At 48.9% G+C, this 18,867-nt stretch overlaps 1 protein-coding gene across 1 annotated transcript in view; it reads left to right on the top strand.

The window, feature by feature from the left end:
• Positions 1-18,867, top strand: part of LOC149364998 (uncharacterized) — a 104,932-nt gene that overhangs the window by 31,840 nt on the left and 54,225 nt on the right. The window contains exons 12-14 of the mRNA XM_089570229.1: positions 1,938-2,077; positions 2,752-2,925; positions 4,516-4,588. Of these exons, the coding sequence (XP_089426355.1) occupies positions 1,938-2,077; positions 2,752-2,925; positions 4,516-4,588 (387 nt within the window). The remainder of the gene's footprint in view (positions 1-1,937; positions 2,078-2,751; positions 2,926-4,515; positions 4,589-18,867) is intronic.

Raw genomic sequence — 18,867 nt, 5'->3', positions numbered from 1 at the left:
CGAGAGAAAATGACTTTCAGTGTATAAGTACGGCAGTTACCATTCCTTTGGAAATAGTCTTCACGACACATTTCATTCGCCTGATGACCCTCGTTTTTCCTAACCTAGTTGCGTGAGTTATTCTCGCGTCGGCTATCGCATGCCGCTCTCTCAAAGTTTCTCGTAGCTGTTCCCTCGTCCTATACCTTGAAGCTTGCGTTTATCTGCCTTCATTAGGCACTCGGCTGCTGAGCCCCAGGATGCAGGTTCAATCGTGGTCACGACGGTGGCGTTTCAGTGGCGGTTAAAGGTGCGCGCATGCTGTATGATGTCAGTGCACTTTAAAGAACCCCATGCAGTAGACACCAATTCAGATCCCTCCACTACGGTGTCTCTCATTGCCCGTGTCGTTTTGGTGGCGTTAAACGCCACATTATACCATACCATTTAACAACGAGGGCTGTACAAGAGGATGTCCCCCGAGGTCGACGCGTGCGTCTGTTCACAATTACGTGACAACCCCCAAGAGCACCTTGGGCTACTTTTGTCGACTTAGAGCGAGGTAAGCGCTCACTAGTGATCACATGATTGCATATAGATCTCCCCCCGAGATCAGGTGACCGACCCGAGCGCGCAATTCGTGCTTTGCGTCTCGTGCGTCACTCGGTGTCGTTGGGTGGGACGCACGGTCGTTAGACACCGCCAAGCACTTCGAAACGCCTCTCGGACGCTCTGTGCGCGCTTGTGCAGGAATTATAAGACGCGGTCCCCAATCCGGAATTGAGGACAGCGCGGCGAGCTATGCAGTGGAAAATTATTTGTAACGTTGAGAGACCGCAAGCGGCCAGAGTGGGTGAGGGGACAAACGCGGATTAATGACATCCTAGTCGAAATCAAGAGGAATAAAGGGGCTTGGGCAGGGCATGCAACCAGAATCCTTGGTTTGGTTTGGTTTGGTTTGGTTTATGGGGTTTAACGTCCCAAAGTTACTCAGGCTATGAGAGAAGCCGTAGTGAAGGGCTCCGGAAATTTCGACCACCTGGGGTTCTATAACGTGCACTGACATCGCACAGTAGACGGGCCTCTAGAATTTCGCCTCCACCGAAATTCGACCGCCGCGGCCGGGATCGAACCCGCGTATTTCGGGTTAACAGTCAAGCACCATAACCACTGAGCCACCGCGGCGGCTGCAATCCGAAGGCAAGATAACTTCAGTGGATTCCAAGAGAAGGCAAGCGTAGCAGGGGCCTGCAGAAAGTTAGGTGGACGCATGAGATTAAGAAGTTTGTGGGGTACTGTGGCCGTAGCTGGCAAAGGACAGGGTTAATTGGAGAGACGTGGCAGAGGCCTTTGCCCTGCAGTGGGCGTAGTCAGGCTGATGATGATGGCGATGTGCAAATCAGCGCTGTCATGCTCGATCTTACTGCCATAATAGGTGACAACCAGCCCAACAACGGGTCTTATAGACCCCCGTATCTGTACAGTAATGCGCTAAATCATCGCTCTATGGAATGCCGAGTGCAGGCCGAACGTGTGCGACTATAACTTTACCCTCCACCTTTTAGCCAATGCACCTACGGCTCCCTTCCCTATTTCTATCCCCTTTTTCTGTTTTCCTTTCTAAAGTTTCTCCAAAACTCTTAGATTTCCGCGAATAAATCCCTATTACGGCATCTAGTCCTGAGCCATTGACACAAGAGACACGGCTGGAAGCTGTCCGATCGCAACGAGAAATTCGGCGCCTTGGCCAGTTCGTACGAAACATGGCGATAGCCAAATGAGATCCCCAATAGGCTTCACAATGCCTCTAGAGTGCGGTTCCCTAAGAAGTGCCGTTTAAGCAAGAAGAACACCATGAGACTGATACATTCGGTTAACAGGCTGAGCGAGAACAATGATGACAAGTCCCTGGTAATAAGCTGGCAGCACGAAAAAGTGACGTTGACATCCCGCGACAGGTTACCCAGATCCTGGCGCTGGTGGGCGGATACCTGGGCATCTGGCTGGGTCTGTCCTTGCGCACGTTCACCATCATCCTGATCGACTGGTGCTTCGAGCGTCTTCGGCGCCTGCAGCGCTCCAAGTACGCCGCCGCCGAGTGAGTGGAGGAGAAGCCTTGTTGATGTCGTGCACTTGCAGCCGTACTATTCCATCGTCAACATCTCGCTTCGTACTGCCTGGATGCCTTACGTGTGGACCTCTTTATAGATTTTCAGTACCATTGCCACGTGACACAGTTCTTCGATCACACCACCGGAGAAACTTTCCTGAAAGCCTTAGTATCAAAATCTGGCCTTCTGATTTATCAGGATCTCGGCAATTGGCCGACTATCTGCCCATCTGCGGCATTCAAACAGTACTCAAAGCGTGGACATGGTGGAGAAAGCAAACTTTCGTGGCACTGGTTGTAGCAGATTTCCACGGATATGGGCGGTGAGAGCATTTGCTAGCTCCCAATAAATGGCCGTAGCACTTTATCCCCAGATTTCGGCAATAGATACCCTTAGCGTACCGTGTTATCGTATTACCGTTAGCGTTACCGGAGTACCGGGAGCGCGCTCACCACCAGTGCGCATGCGCAGACCGCCTCGAGGGCGCCAGATGACGACAGGTACCTGGCAGCTGCACGCACGCCTGCCGCATCGGGACCAATCAGCGCGTGCGTAGTGGCGGTGCGCAGAAAATTGGTACTCCTATAACGCTAACGGTAACACGATAAACGGTATGCTAAAGAGGTCTAATAAGTTCTGGTGCTCACTGCACATCCCGCAGGGTGTCCAGCGTGGCCCGCTTCCTGCGGCTGGTGGTGGGCATCGGGTCCCTGGTGCTGTGCGTGCGCAACTCTCTGGAGGACGTGCACCATTACTGGCGCTTCCCGGCGGCCGTCGTGTACAACGAGGACCAGGACGTGCGTTTCCCCGTGCTCACTCTCTGCTTCCCCGACGGGTAAACACATTTCATTCTTTTCGCAAACCATCCGAGACTGGAATCTACTGGAAGTTTTGCAACCGGCACATCTTTGGATGCTTTTTCGCACGCATTGTCAGACTTGGAATAGGAAAAGGGGCTATAATTTGAAATTGCTTATTTTTTCTCATTTTTGCTTCCTATAGAATGACCTGTCGACTCTGCTAATGCTGCCAACTTCTATGGGAGATGAAGCTTATCAAGCGGTCATTGCGAACCGCTTTTTTTTTCGTCACCCACGGTTTTTGTATGACAAAAGCTGAAATGAACTAGACTTGAAGCCAAAAGTTTTGTATTTTTTTTTTTGCTTCCAAGTACAGGACTGTGCCATTACCAACATCCTCCTGCATGAGACTAGAACATTTAAAAACGTATATAAAATAATTAAACGTATCATTTTGTTTCATATAGAAAGACTGCCTGGAGATGCATTTGCGGTCTATGAAGGTCTATGGTGTCTTTGAAGCTGCTATCGCAGACGCTAGTGCGTGATCCACGCTGCACTGGAACGCCGGTGGTGTTGACCATCACTTATTTTTCTCTCTCCCACATCCGTTCACCACTTTCATCCCTCGAGCACAGTGCGGCTTAGAGGCGCCGTGTCCACCATGAGTGCGACCGTTATCGTCTTTTTTCTTTTCTTCACTGCCTCCTCCTTGCTACAGTCGGATACAACTCAATAATGAAGTTGCTTTCTCCCTTCCAGCCAGTGGCGTCGGCGGATTCTCATGAACCTGCTAGTGTGGCAATGCAAGGCGTGACAGACGAAAGGGGATAGCTTCCTGCATTGTAGAGCCGCTTCCTCCATTGTCACGCTACCAGGCGCATGAGAATCAGCCGACGCCACTTGCTGGAAGGGGTTCCTTAACAAATACATTTCTGAAGAGTGAAATACAAAAATACAAGCATAAAGTAAATTAATTTGAATATTTAAATAAAACATGGAATAAATAAACACGTAACTAAACAAACTCAAAATCCTGAAGGCTGCGGCGGTGCCTCAGTGATTATATATGGCGCTCGGCTGTTGACCCAAAACACGCCGGTTCTATCTCGGCCGCGGAGGTCGCATTTCGATAGAGACGAAATGTTAGAGGCCCGCGTGCTGTACGATGTCAGTGCATGTTAAAGAACCCTAGGTGGTCGAAGTTTCCGGAACCCTTCACTACGGCGTTCCTCGTAGCCTGAGTCGCTTTGGGAAGTCAAACCCCATAGACAAAACCATAAATCAAAGTCCTTACCCACCACTAAAAAAAAAGTTTCGGAGTTCCTGTGCTCAAGTGAATGCCACTCCGTGCATGAATAACACTAAGCGAGGCGTGTAACCGCCAACAGCTAGCTAAAGAGGCAGCTTTAATATGTAATATGTTATATGAATGGCAACACCATTCTTGTGCAATTATTGTGATGCTTGGTGTTGCGCAACATTCATGGCAACGCTCAAAGCAGCCGCGAGCTTCTCATACAACTGTGTGTTCAAGCCTGCTCTGGATGCATACTGATCACCATGCTCAAGGAAGCGCACAGCCTCACCCCCAGCGTATCTCCCTCTCTTCTTCTCTCTCGCAGTTACAACAAATCTGGGATGGAAGTCCGCCAGGAGGTCGAAACTACCATTGAAATCGGACTCGGCGGAACAGCGGTAAACAAGCATCGCTTTTCAATCGTTTGTTATCGCTGCGACATGCACGTAGAATGAGATCTATATTAACCGACATGCACAGTGATCTTTCATGTCCACCTTCCTGCTTACATCTGTTTTTCGTTAATAGGACTACAAATCGCTAATGCGTGCGTTTTACCGCACCACGAATTTTCGTGTTCTCCAAGCATCCAACCGGACATTCTGCCGCGATCCGCTCCCATCCCCGATCCGTCCTGTCTCTCTTTCTCTCTCTCTTGAGGTCGGTCGGTGTTTCTTCCATCGCAGCTCCTACCGCAGGGAGTTCCTCCCCAACGCAAACTAAGGCGCACCCTTCCTTTCCTCTGTTCTTATTCTCTTCTCAGAAGTGTTATCGTTAGCAGATTGTCATTGCCTTGCTCAGGTCCACATTCCTTGTTCGTCTCTTTAATACTGTGAGGCAGCTGTGGAAAATTGTAAGGTACTCTTATGAACAAATTGATGGCAATGGTCTAAACGAAAAATTGCTTTTAAAGTTTGTCTTGCACTCGCATCGAATAGCGAAGACTGTCATAGAAAACCAGTGGGATGCGTTCTTGGCAACAATTTTGATGCAACCGTAGAATATTGTAAAATACTGTTATGAACTCATTTGTGGGAATGATCTAATGTTACGTTATGTAGTGATATCTTGGCTTTAAAGTTTGTCCTGAGCTCACATCGAGCAAAGACTGGCATAGAAAACCAATGCTGCGCGCTTTCGACAATAAACAGAAGAAAACTACAAGCGCCCCGAGGAGGGGATCTTATATTGATTGCTGGGGTGTATCCTTGCGATCAGCGAAAAACTGCGCTCATAAACGACTTCCCATTGAAAAAATGCGCTTGTCCGTTATTTTTAGGTCTGACTATCCAACACTGCCATGGAATATACGAGTTCGCTGTGCGAACTAAAAATCATCGAATTTCCAAGGGAAGGATTAAAGCGACAACGGAAACAAATATGCACATATTCTGTTCTAGTCATCAATATTTTATTTCTTCTGTGTACTTTCTATTCCTTTTATTCGTTTCGGTTTCTCTGCTTGCACCATTGTTTGCACTCATTAAAGAAAAGCTAGTCGAGAGCAGTTTCTCGTTACACGTGTATTTGTTGGCCATCCTCCGCGTTACGCTCTCGCTGCAGTCATCCCACGCTGGTGAATGCGGTGCTGCAAGCAAATAAGCAAACGATAAATAAAAACGATGGAGGTCACCAGACAGACCTCTCTGCTCAGGAGTGTGTGTGTAAACAAGGAAAAAAAGGTGGCGGGGTGCGCGGCCCCTCCCAGCGTCGCGCACGGGCTTTCCTCCTCGATTACGCTAACGGTCAACCGCCGCACTGTGACCACCAACAATCGGCGCCGGCGAAATACGATGAGGAAGAGGGGGAAGCGGGCGCCGCGTAACGGCGACGTTCCTCCTCCCAGGCAGTCATTCCTGGGCGCTGACGCAACTGCGCGTGGCTAACGGCACCACTCGGGGATGGAGGGAAGGGGCGCCGTCGGCCGGCCTTGGCACACTTTGCTCCGCGCGAGACGCCGACGCCGGAAAAACAGGCGCGCGCGACGGGTATATATAGCTAGACGGAGCCGCGCTGTCGGCGCTGGCGGTACAGCCGGGTCTAGCGCGCGCCGTTAATAGCGGTAGTAGCGGTTGTTTGATGGAAACAAAGGGTGCCGCAGACACCATAACTGCCGAAGAAGAAAACAGGAGGAGGGATGTAGGGTGTGTGCTAAGCCGGTTTGCTTTGTATCGAATATGGATTCTCATTGGGCACGAGGAGATGAAAGAGGAGACCACGCTAATGATTTTGCGCCTCTTTAATAAAGAAATCATCAGCCTCGCTTGTCGCTTACGGGATTGCAGAGAGGCTCATCATCGCCTGGGCTTGGTGTAGCGGTGCGGCGCGGAGTCTCTAGCGGGCTGGTCCTCTGTCGTTTCCAGACTTTGTGCTCTCTTGCTGCAGCTCTGTCCTGGGTTTCGGCTGGCCGTTCTTGTTGAAATTCTCCTGCTCGGGGACTGGCTGGGTTGGCGGAGTGACGCCTTTGAGTGACGCTGCTCCCTCGTTCCCCATGAGGTCCCAAGTGATGAGCCCACATAAGCCTCGCGCAAGAATCGTTGTTGGTGATACCATGCCATGGACGTACAAAATGAACTGGTGGGCGAGTCGGTCAGACATAATTCTTAGTAGAACAGCGCAGCGGCACGAGGCCAGCGCCGCGGTTCATCCCGTATTCTCCTTTTGGCATCGTGCCGTTGGGCTGTTCCACTAGGAATCATGTCATGGAGCCGTACCGGGAATGAAATGAAGCTTGCATGCCGCCGTCAGTGGCTGCCGGAAATTCCCGACTCTCCACGCAGACGAGCGGTCACAGGTGGGCACGATGCAATATGTTGTGCATTAGATAGGTCAAGTAAAGAAGTGATGAGGAAGAAGACCAGGTGAAGTGGAACTTTGAGATTATAGTGCCAGAATGCTCGCCAAACGAAGGGCTGCATCTCGCCGCAGAAGTCGTGGAGCAGTGACGTAATCGTAAAGAGTGTAGTGGTTTTTATGCATTGCATCCATTTAAAGGAGCCTTTGTCGTCCTTTCAGCGTGGAGGATGTGAAAGAAAGGGCATTCTTGCGCTGGGGCGAAAAACTGCCAGCAGCGGCAACTGTCCCGTAACAGTGTGCTCCCAACCTCCCCCGCATTCTGTAAGGGCCAGATTCCAGGTCCACCGTCTATAGAACCTGATAACTTGACCACAGCTGGTACGTTCTCATTAGCCAGCAAGCAGTTCACTATCCTCACTATAGTCATGATTTCAGGATCTGGTGGTGACACTTTACGACAGACACACTACTACTGTCACCACCATTACGGCCACTCGTATGCGAGAGGCGCGGAATTATTGATCCCCACTGCCGCCGGATACCCACCGGTTTTCCACTGGATACTACCTTTCCCCTGGCATGGAAATGGGTCATTGATCCCACCTTGTGTAGACCAAGACATCTTGTGTCATGGCGCTCTTTGGCCAAGCTGCCCATGCGCCATTAAAATTCATAATGATGATGACCATAATCCTTGCTACCGCAACTAATACTACTATTGTTATTATTACTGCTACTAATATACTACTACTACTACTACTTCTACTACTACTACTACTAATATTAATACTGCTACTATTACTAGTAGAACTACTACTATTACCACTGCTACTACTACTGCTACTATTACTACTACTACTATTACTATTGCTACTGCTACTTATGCTACAACTACTGCTGCTAATACTACTGTGACAGCGCTGAACACTTCACAAAATACCACTGAAACAGCTACCACTGAAACTACCACAGAAACAATTGCAGGTATAATTTGACAGAGTGCATTCAGGGCAGCCGTTAAGTTTGAAGGGAAGATTTTTCCAAAAGGCGAAGTAAAAAAAACAGATTGACAACTGCGCGCCGACCGCACCAATGCGATGGTGTTGCATGCGCGGATTGAATGAGCCGGAACACACCCTACTCCATTCACTCTCATACCCGGGTTTCCTATACGTACAATAACTAGCGTCACCTAGCGGCCACCAGTAGAGAACAGCGCTTAACTGATTCCGACTTCATGACCAGGGAAGGCGGACAGGTACCAGACAGGAAGATAAAGCGAAGGGGAACGCCCTTGTGTCCAAAGCGACTGCACAACTGGTTTCAATGCGTACTGCAATACGCGTAGACGACTGAATTCGACGCCGAGACTGGAATTCCCAGTGCACAAACGTCCCCACCTGTCCATGCGCGCAAGGCCCGTCGTTGCACCGAGGGAGGAAGGCTGGCAGGATTGCGCATGGTGCACATGTTCCCAGGCTGTGAAGTGTCGGGTTGGGTGTTTGGTTCTCCGAAGCAGTGGAAAGCGTCCTTGAGAGAGTTCAAATACCAGGAGTGCTTAGGCTCATCGAACTGCAACTGTTCTTTTTAATGTTGTCAGGAGCAGTGCAAAAGCGAGGCTTGTGTCTGCTGGATCTTTTTTTTTCTTCCTCGTCTTTTTAACGTCTCAAGCCGCGGATAGGAAGGGACTTAGATGAACAACCGAGACCGAATCGGGCGGGAACACAATGAAATGCTTGGAATTGAAGCATTTAATCCATAGAATTTGTGATAGCTATAAAGCTGGATGCTTGAGGAGGGGTTATGAACACATTTTAAGTTGGCAGGCGAGGCACGCAGACGAGATTTCTTTAATTTCTTTTTTTTACCATAACTGGGTAACTACCATAATAAGGTAATTGCGTAAACTCGACCTGGTGTTCTGTGCCATGAACAATGGTCTGCATCTTCCGCTATGTCGAGACCAGATGCTTAGCCAAGATTTTTTTTTCAGGGGTGCTCAGGGTTGTTTAATATCTCGTTTGAGGGTGCAGGGGACGCTGTGCGGCGAACGCCCACCAAGAACAGTGCCAGGAGGGAGGGGAGGTGAATGAACTTGATTTCAGGAGGTGGGCCCCCGCTGGCTACGTGCCTGGACCAGACCGAAAGACTGCGAGTTGTGTAAACCAAATCCAACTTTTCTCTTCCTCTAAAACGCTGTAAATTTAATTCTCGCCAGCTCGGTTCTGAGTACGGGTTTTTACACGTAGCAAGTGAATTCAGAGGGCAGTGTGTTGATACGCTTAACTAGTTTCATATACCAAGCTGTTAAATAGCTGTACCTGGTACAGGTGTCGAACCGTGCAGCGATGCATTGTGACTTCTACGTTATTAATCAATTATCAGTAGAAGGGCTAGTGCAAACGGAAATCGCGAGCGCCGTTTGCAGTAGCCAGTGGCACACTGCCGGACGGTTAATAGGCGGACGGTCAAGAGACCGACCAACTGTTCATTAGTCCTCTAAAACTGAGAAAGGGGGGGGGGGGGGGGGATACTTAAGCTACGCCTTAAAGGTACGATGCAATAGCGTTAATGGGTTAGTGCCTATATACGCGGAATGGGTCATTCTCTACTTTACATTCACATATCACTGGGAGTCCCCATACCACCCCTGGCGCAGCGGTGCAGCGCCACAACACAAGGTCAACACATGTCACAACGTCAAGTAACCTAAGTGACCCAGCTGCCATCTAAGGGGGCCATCTAGGTGGGTAACCGGCGGAACGAAATCGGAGTGGCGAAATCGGTGAGTGTGGGTCTTAGTGCGAGCGCGCCAGGAAAGTAGGGCACCGAAGTGGCATGAAAACCCTCGAAGGAATACTGTTTATCGAGTACTTCAACACAAATGAATTATCTGTCTTCAGGATATTTACACACAACACGAAACACAGAATTCATTGAAAAATTCGAAAGCAGAGCCAGAAAGCCCTGCTCAAGGCCTCTTTGGCACTGACCCGTCGCAGCAGCTCAGCGGCTATCCCGTTTGGGTGCTGACACCGAGGCACTGCAGACAAGGCTTCTGACTGGGGTCTGACTCCAGCCGTGGTTGCATTTCGATCGATGCAAACTAATACAACAAAGCCTGCGTACTGAGGTTCCAATCCACTTCAAATATCCCCACGTGTGGCCCTGACGCCATGTATACACACTTTCACGACCCTCAGGAAAACAGGTTTTCTGGGCTGTACGGGGAACGTGGGGAATCTTAATCCTCAACACTTTCCTGTACTACAAGAACAGCCCAGTGCCCAATATGGCGGCGCTCCTCTTTTTGGAAAGGTCTACATGCAAGGACGGTTCTCATTCGCTGCGCTCGATTTCGATTGAACCTGACATGCTAACAGGGTTGAGGACACGGCCCGTCATTCACTGCGCCGTTTTAACGAGACGTAACACAGGGTACAGTGTAGCTCTCCGAGTTCTAGAGAGGTAATTACGAGCTCCCTCCATATATAGGCGCGATGACAATTGTCAGCGGGCTAATGAATAGTCGCTTGGAGGCCGTACAGTAGTGCCACCCAGCGAGCCTCTGTATTGTGGCTATCATACACTCACCGCCAGCCAATTCAACTGTGCGCCGTTAATAGAAGCCAGCGACGCGTTCCCAGTGCGCGTTCGCCTTGACCGTCCTCTCAGGGAAGTCGCGCTACGTAGCATGCGCACGCGGGCCTTTGGACCGCGTTGTCGAACGACCCTCGGGGGACGACCTCGTCGGAGGCGTTCAGTGGGCGTCCCTCCATTTGCGAGGCATGCGCCCGCGGGGGTCTGCCTCGGAACGCCCTGCAGGCACGCGCGGTAGCGACAGCAGCGCGATGTCCTCTCCGCTTTTTGAACGCACTCCCGGTGCGATTATGCCAGGTGTGGCCGCTGGCAGACGTTTCGCCGCCAGATTCGCAGCCAAACGAGCGATTGGCGCCGAGTTCATTTCATTTCCTTCTCTTCCACCCGGGAGCCGTTTTGCAAGATTGCGCGAGTGCATCCGTTCTGTGGGGGAGCGCGGACAAGCTCCGAGATTGATTGTGGGCCCCGGATCGTCAAGCGCCCGTATCGTCGATTAAATGAGACACGATGATCGACGAGTACATGCACGGACTTGGACTTTCCCCTGAGGCGGACTGTTGGATTAAAGCCTTCTGTTGCTTTCCTCCTGGTACTCCCTTACACTAGGACGTGTTTCCTGCTTGTATACAAAGGGCTTCTTGTATACAGGATAGGTGGGCAGATATACTGCAACAATTAGTAACGAGCTATCTTCACGGCTGCTCCTTTCTTCTTTTTTCAAGAGAATTTTCGTCTTTTACAGCATTTTTTTAATGTCGTATTTTTTTTTTGTCAGACCCGCACATAAGCCTCTTAACGTACATTTAATTTGTTTTTAATTTGTTCGCAGCCAGTATTCGCCTTTCACTCACTATAGACTGTTCCCTATAAACTAAAAGTATATGCACGATTCGGTGAGTGCGTTTTATTTCGCATTGTTCTTCAGTGCATAAAAAGTGTTAACTCCTGCTAGAAGATAGAAGAGAGAGACTTTAATGAATAATGGAGAGGTCTGCCTGGTTATGGGCCTGGCATGCTACTCCAGATGAGGCTGAAAGAAGAGGGTGAAATAGAGAGAGAGAGAGAGAAAGTGACATCAAAAAGAAGATTTACAGCGCATTTACAGCGCATATATAGCCGTTGCGGTCGGCCCTTTGTCCGGTGCATATCATTTTCTCAGAAGGCGTACAACGCCTATCAGCTGCCGCTCGCGAGGCGACCTTGAGCGGCTGCCATCCGTGCGCGGGCCCGCCGCTTCGAATAGTAACCGGAGGGCGCCCGCGGAGGATCAACTCTCGTTAACAACGATACGCGCGGACAATGAAGGAACCTCTGCTCTTAGCTGAGCGGGACGAGGGTTGACAGAGCAAGCACTCGAGCTCGACAAACACGTCCCCCCCCCCCCCCCTTCCCCCAACAACGAGACCTCCAGGACACGGCTTCTGATCCCGAAGCCATTGATAGCGGCAGATGAACGGCTCTCACCGAGTGGTCGAAAGCGGCGTGTTTGGACCTCGCATGTGCACAGCTGCCAATCTGCCGTCCTTCGACTGTGGATGGATGCACTTCACGGTGATGGAGCGGAAAGAGATGTCTTGTTGAGGAAACAGCGCGGAGACGGTACGAAGGAAGAGACTGGCGCAACGTAAGCGCTGACTTGTAGCTGAGGTGTAAGCAAGCAGAGAAACATATTAAGTGCGAAGACAAAAATTATGCATCGAACCGGTACATACAAAGGTTCAAGGCAAAGCAAAGCTGAGATTCATTGCAGCCCGTTCACAAATAGTGTCGAAAGCAGCAAGTTGCCGGGACGAACAGCCACAGCGAGTTAACAAACCAAACGCACTGTAAGCAACAAATAAATATCTTGGGAAAACAAATCACGTCACGGAGGTGACAGGGATGGTGAGTAGCGCGACGTTATCAAATATGCACTAATGAAAAAGAGCCTGCGCATAATGAGAGGTCAAAGAGGCAAGAAAGATGGAGAGTGAGTTAGGAGAGAGGGCAGCGCAGGGGGGCGGGGGGTGCAAAAAAACGTTGCCATCCATAATAGAAAGCGAAGAAGGTCAGCTGCATTCCCGCGCATGATATTGTAGAAACCGTCGCAACTCCTAGTTGTCGTTCATCGAATCAACCCGGAAGACGGCAAGAATGATGAAATACATCGTCCTAGCTGATATCTTGACTCGCTCTACAGGTGGCCAGAGCATGGCGGTATGGTTGTAAGGAGATAAGACAGACTCGTGGATAAACTTTTTAAAGAGTGCGGTTTTGCGAGCGAGTGCGGTTTGCACAAAGGATACAAGGCTGCGTGCGGAACAGTACAGTGTCGTTAATGAGGTCGAAAGGCGACGAGGAGAGAACAGCGAAGCGTTAAAGCGCGAAGCATCAGGACGAATCTCGCGCAGATTAAATTGCTCGTTCCTGAATGTCGCGGTGTCATGCACAAGCCGACTCACAAGGCTAAGGAATGCGTAGTCTACACTCGCAAGTTTTACTAACACTCACCCTGTCTAGAATTGTCGGCTTCTGGAGTATAAGAGCACTGAAATGGCTTTGAGAGAATTGGACCAGCACCTAATTGTTAAGCCAGATGCAGTCTTCCGGTGTTAAGAACTTGTAACAGAAAAAAAAAACAAAAGAAGGAAGTGCACGTTTACGCAGCGAGGAAGCTGATAATAAGTGCGATAACTTTATTCTTCAAACTTTCATTATGAAGTAAAATAAAAGCGCGGTTTTATTATGAAGCAGTAATCAAACTAACTACAAGTAACCAACTAGGCTACAAAAGGGCCGTTGCTGTCTAGACTAGTGTGTAAGTGCCCTTGAGCGAATGCTCTTATGTGAGTGCCCATGTGTGAGTGAGTTTTTCATAAATACGCTGTTCTCTAGGTGGATTTACATGCGAGGTGCAAGCTCTGTTGCGAAACATTTTCTTTGCGTCGGAAGGAGACATCGTTGAGGAAAGGCAAACCACATTCTATGTAGTATCTACATCTCAAATACGAGCATCTTGAGTGTTCCAGTGTAGCGTTTATCTTGCAGAAAGGTAATTGAGACAAGCGGAAGCCAAATGATAAACAGCGCAGGTAAGCAACAGCTGCGCTGCTCACATGGTTACTGTGAGGCCAGGGATAGACAGCAACCACTCGCAGTTAGAAATCAAGCGCAATCTTGGCATTGCAGCTTCACCGGAGCAACAGGAATTACGTTAAGTTCTTTGCTGCTCCGTTTCACGCAGTTTTTGTAGTTAGTTCCGGAATCCAAGAGTAGGTTCTGCCAAAATAGAAGAGAAAAAGCAAGGTTTTTGGTTAGTAACACTCAGCCTTTGCTTTTAGCAGTACCATATGCGAACCAAATAAAAAATGAGGGCAACGGTGAAACACTGCGGTAGCAACACTCGCAGATTCTGCCTCCAACCGTTCTATTATTGGCATATTCAGTAAGTCTACCACGACAGCGCACTCGTTTAAGAGACCCGGTACTCCTGAAGTAAATCAATCAAAGCTGTATTTTTTGTGTGCGCATGTGATCGAGCTGGTATGATGTTCTGCGTTGGGCCCAAGAATAATGTCCTTGGCGGTTCGGGCTCGACGCTGAGGCATATCTTCCTTCCTCTTCTATTGCATGCGTCTATGGCATCGACCAGTTGCCGGTCAAGTTTCCGAACGGTCGCCTCAACTGCTTTTTGGATAAATATCAAATGCGAGCGGGAGCGCCATTTTCAACATCAGATGCCTGCAGCCCATAAAACAAACGCTGGTGCAATTCGGGTGCTTCACTGCACAAAGACCCTTTATGTGGTGAAGCAAACTGTGACTTGCCACCATCATAAAATTGAAAATTGGTTTTGAGAAAAGGTAAAGCGTAGTAACTGTCTCACTTCTCGGTGGACACCTCAACCGTGCCGTGAGGGAGGGGAGGAAGGTGGGAGTCAAAAAGAAAAGAGGGGGAGAGGTGCGCCGTGGAGGGCTCCTGAATAATTTCGGCCATGTTGGGTTCTTTAACTTGCACTGACATCGCACAGCACACGGGCGCATTTAGCTTGCCACCTCTATCGAAACGCGGCCGCCGCGGTCGGGTTCGAACCCGGGTAGTCCGCCTCAGCAGTCGAACGTCCGCCGCAGTGGGTGACACTATGTCAACTTTTTTTAACCTACCTTCTTAGTAAGTGGAAAATCTATCCAAGTTCTCGAAGCTCCAATTAAAAAGTGCATTAGAATTTTTCAACAAATAAAATCGCTATTGGCTTGAAATGCTTGCAAATGCTGTCAGCATCCGCCTTCGCCTGTTTTAAAAAGAATTTAAAAAAGGTTTGCAGCATAAAGACTGGTCGACGTTGTTTTCGTCCACACAGAGCTGTCCTGAGCGTTTATGGTTACCTACCACGTCACCTGTAATTGGTCTCGGTGCCTGGATATCTTCGTCTCTGGCCGCACTGTTTCATCAAAGCACCGTTTAACGACGCTCTACGTACCCTAGTGCAGGCAGTGATTTAGCAATCTTTTCTTCCTGGATGTTCAAGTTTATTCTTTATTGCATTTATTAATAGTGAATACAACCAGATTAGTACAGAAGGAGGTGCCGTAGTACACGACTGTCAGCGACCTCCTAAAACTGAATTATACCATTGATTGGTCGTGGCAAAGAGGTTTTCAGCGTAATTATTATTACAGTCGTTCTGCGCCAAACACCACCTATCCAGGGGCCTAATTTTCGAATGAGGCCATGTACAAAGCATTCTGTAAAAAAAAAAAAAAAAGTTGCATGTGATTAGTTAATGCCATTACAGCGGCCGGTTTTACGACAGTCAGAGAGCACCGGCCGGTCACAAATCGTTATAACGTTCCAGTAGACTGACGGATTTGTGCGCTTGGCGTATCAACAAAACTCTGTTTTCGCGAAATGAAGTGTCCGTCCCGTTTTCCTCTGCTCAGTGGCAAGTCCCTCTTCACTCTTTGTGAGTCTATTCCGCTCGTACTGGGCGTTTGTCGCTTTGTCTCCGTGGTTTTCCATGGAAGCGACATTTTTCGGACTTGCATGCAGCGGGTCCAGTTGAAATAAACCGGGCCCGCAGGAGCAGGCTCTACGACTGGAGGAGTTAATTGGTTTCCATTACTTTGGAGCACCACACAGACAAATTACAAAGAAACAGGAAGAACGGGAAGAAATGCACTTGAGCACTTCGTCCTGTGCTTCCTGTTTCGGTGTGATTAGTATTTGTGGTGCTCCTCGAACTTAATGGATCCCTAACAACTGACCCAAATTTCGAACTTTTTATAACCGCTTAGTAAACATGTTCAGCGCAGTGCTATTGTTCCACCTGTCGGCGATTATCTCCCACGGAGCTACGTTTCAATGTAAACTCGAAGCATTAAGCATTATTTCCATAAAAAAAAAAAAAAAAACATTAAGTGGGAACTTATCAACTGGGTCGAGGTAAGCGAAAAGGCGGATTAAAAGACATCGAATTGCGTAAGTCGGCTAGTTGTTTTCTTTTTTATTATTTTAATGGTAGTATATGAAGCTCTCCAGAACTGTAAATGCCGCGCAACTTAGCTATCAATTATACCGAGAAATCTCTTCCAATTGTCGTGACACCATGAGCATAAGAACATGTGGACGCGTTTATAAAGTGCAATATAAATATAATCATCGCGCAGATTGCAGTCGTCTGCCAGCGGTACCTCCTGGCTCGCTAAAGCAATTTTGTAACGGAGGCTCAATCAGTTCGCTTTGTACACCGATTGAGGACGCCACCCGTGGCATTGCCAAGCCTCCCACCCCTCCTCCCACACACATACTTTTTTTGGTGCTGTCGTCATCGTCCTCACTGGAAAGACGCTTCCGGTTTGCACTCAGCCACCGCGTGCTGCGTGGCGCTGCACTCTCAACAATCTTCGCAGGGGTTTCGAATGTACGATACATTTAATCGATTTTTTATGGCCGTGATAAATAGTTGTTGCGAGTGCAAGAGCATTCTATCGGTCAAATTTTGCCGCGATGAGGGAGAATCGGCCATTATAATCACCATGCCCGCGCAGAATCTCTCGGAACCCTTTCAAAATTAGAAGCTTAAAATATCCCCATTGAGTTAAGCTGTGTTCGAAACTGGAGGCGAGCAGACGTTTTGGAAAGCTGAGCATGTTACGGCGTCGCAGATGACACCTTTTCGAACCCAGTCTCAGCGTTTGCCCTCTTGACGTAGCGGGTCCATTTCCGCCTGTTTTTATTTCTCGGCACCTGCGAGGGTTAAAGAAGAGGAGAGGGGTTCATTTCAGCTATGAAGCGTGCATTTTTCACAGAGTGACGACAAATCTTCTTGCACCAGTGGTTGACACTCTTCCCGTTCAACACCAGCGTCATCGTTGTCGCCCACGAGGCAAGCTCTACTCACACCACGAGCTCAAACAAGCCCTTACCGTGTGAATAATCCTGTAGTTTAATCGTCTTAACACCGGGCTGAAGGGCGCTCGGGACAGAAAGACAATCCAAGCTCTGATCCCGCGCCGTAAATTTTTTTTTCTTTTTCATTCGTTCATGTGCGTGGCAAACGGCAATGATCTGCAGGTGAAAAATAACGTGAGCGGTGCGTTGTCCTGCGAGTAGGCGGCAGCAAAGAAAGAAATATGGCTGTTGCCATACAGGAAACAGCAACTGAAAAGGGAATAGAGGGCGAGAAAGACAGTGAAAATAAAACACTGGCGGTGGTGTCCAAGCATGCAAATTTGGGGTTTCAGACACTTCATTAATTTCTTTAGGGAAATTTCTTCAGTGTAATCTCAGCGCTTCCAAGACGTTGTCAAGGTCCGCAAAACTGGCGCATGTCTTCTTTATCTCTAACCAGTTTATGCACAGAGAAACAATCTCGCTTCAAAGCTTCAGTGCAGTTTTTTTTTTCCCCCTGATTCGTAAAACAGGCTACCTCTCTATTTACGATGGTGCAATTACTCCGTTGAGTATTACAGGAAGAGACATGCACAGAAATTACTAGGCTTCATCAACGTTCATTACTGTAACCTTCTGTTTCTATCATCATTTACACCCGGAATACCAACAAGCACCATAGCAGCTCTGACCATAAAAGAGTTTAATGATTGCTTTAGAGGACCGATAAATGTTAAATCACCACAAAAGCGCTGACAAGACTTTTAGCTAGTGTGTCTCCGGGATTTTTCATGGCTTTCCATTTCTATCAAAAATAAAAAAAGCCACTTGCTTGCTGGCGTGAAATTCCCCATAGAATCAAGAAAGAAAGGGGCGGCCTGTTTAAATTTCGGTACAAGTGCTCTCCTGTATTGGTTGTAGAGAAAATATCAACTGCTTTATTTGTAGTCAGCAATGTCTCCAGTGCTGCTTAAAAATTATAAAAAGGCGCCTTTTGTCTCACGTTTGATGCCAGCCTGTTTGCGGCCCACGCAAGGAGAAATGGGCTTTCATCGAGTGACACAAAATGGCACTCTTTCTAGGGCAGCTGCACCGCCTGTGTCGCGACAGTCAAGGGCTCGGCGGCAATGATTCGAGCTTGACGGTGAAGGACACCTGCTATATATTGAGGTGGAAAAAAATGAGCCCTCGAGACGCACCCAAGTGGTCGGCCTCCGAGGTTAAGACACGTGTGTGTCGCTGGAGAGGAGGAGTGAGAAACAGCCGCTGTCTCGGTACGGTGACAAAACAAGGGAAGGAAGCGTGTGCGCGGCCGGAGGCTGAGAGGTTGCGCAAGGAACGCTCACTCTGCGACACCGAGACCTCAGATCCGAGTTATCAGGGGCTCCCCAAGGCGACATGCCTCGTAAGACGATGGCCTTGCTCGCATCCAAGGCTGCACAATCGCCAGGGCCCCTGTGACACTGAGAGCGCTGCTTGTGTAGTTCCTCCAGCATCTGTGTCAACAACAATGAGCCCCGGTGTGCTGTGCCAATGCGAGGAGTAGATTTCGGTCTCGTCTTACGCTGATTTGGGACACTTTCTCAATGTCAGCATAGTCGTTAACCACTTAAAGGGGCACTAAGGACAAGTCAATCTATTTTTTTTTCTCATTCTTTGGTTCTCTCTGGATATGTTGGTGTCTGTCCAGCAGCAGAAGGCGCAGTTGTGGTTTAGAAAACTGCATTTAAAAATTTCCCACCCACTCAGTTCAGAATTGTGACGGCGACATCGAAACGGACACCGTAATTGCCGTTATGAAGTGAAGGGCCGTGAAGCCTAGCCTCTGGGATTCGCGCCCAAGGAAACTGGGTTGACGCACCGAAGTTTACTTGCGAAACTGACCGCTGGAGGCGACACCTGCACATAATTT

The sequence above is a fragment of the Amblyomma mixtum genome, chromosome 2, assembly GCF_055824585.1.
Source record: "Amblyomma mixtum isolate Tamu chromosome 2, ASM5582458v1, whole genome shotgun sequence".
Taxonomy (NCBI): Eukaryota; Metazoa; Arthropoda; class Arachnida; order Ixodida; family Ixodidae; genus Amblyomma; species Amblyomma mixtum.
This window is presented reverse-complemented; position numbering and strand designations above follow the sequence as displayed.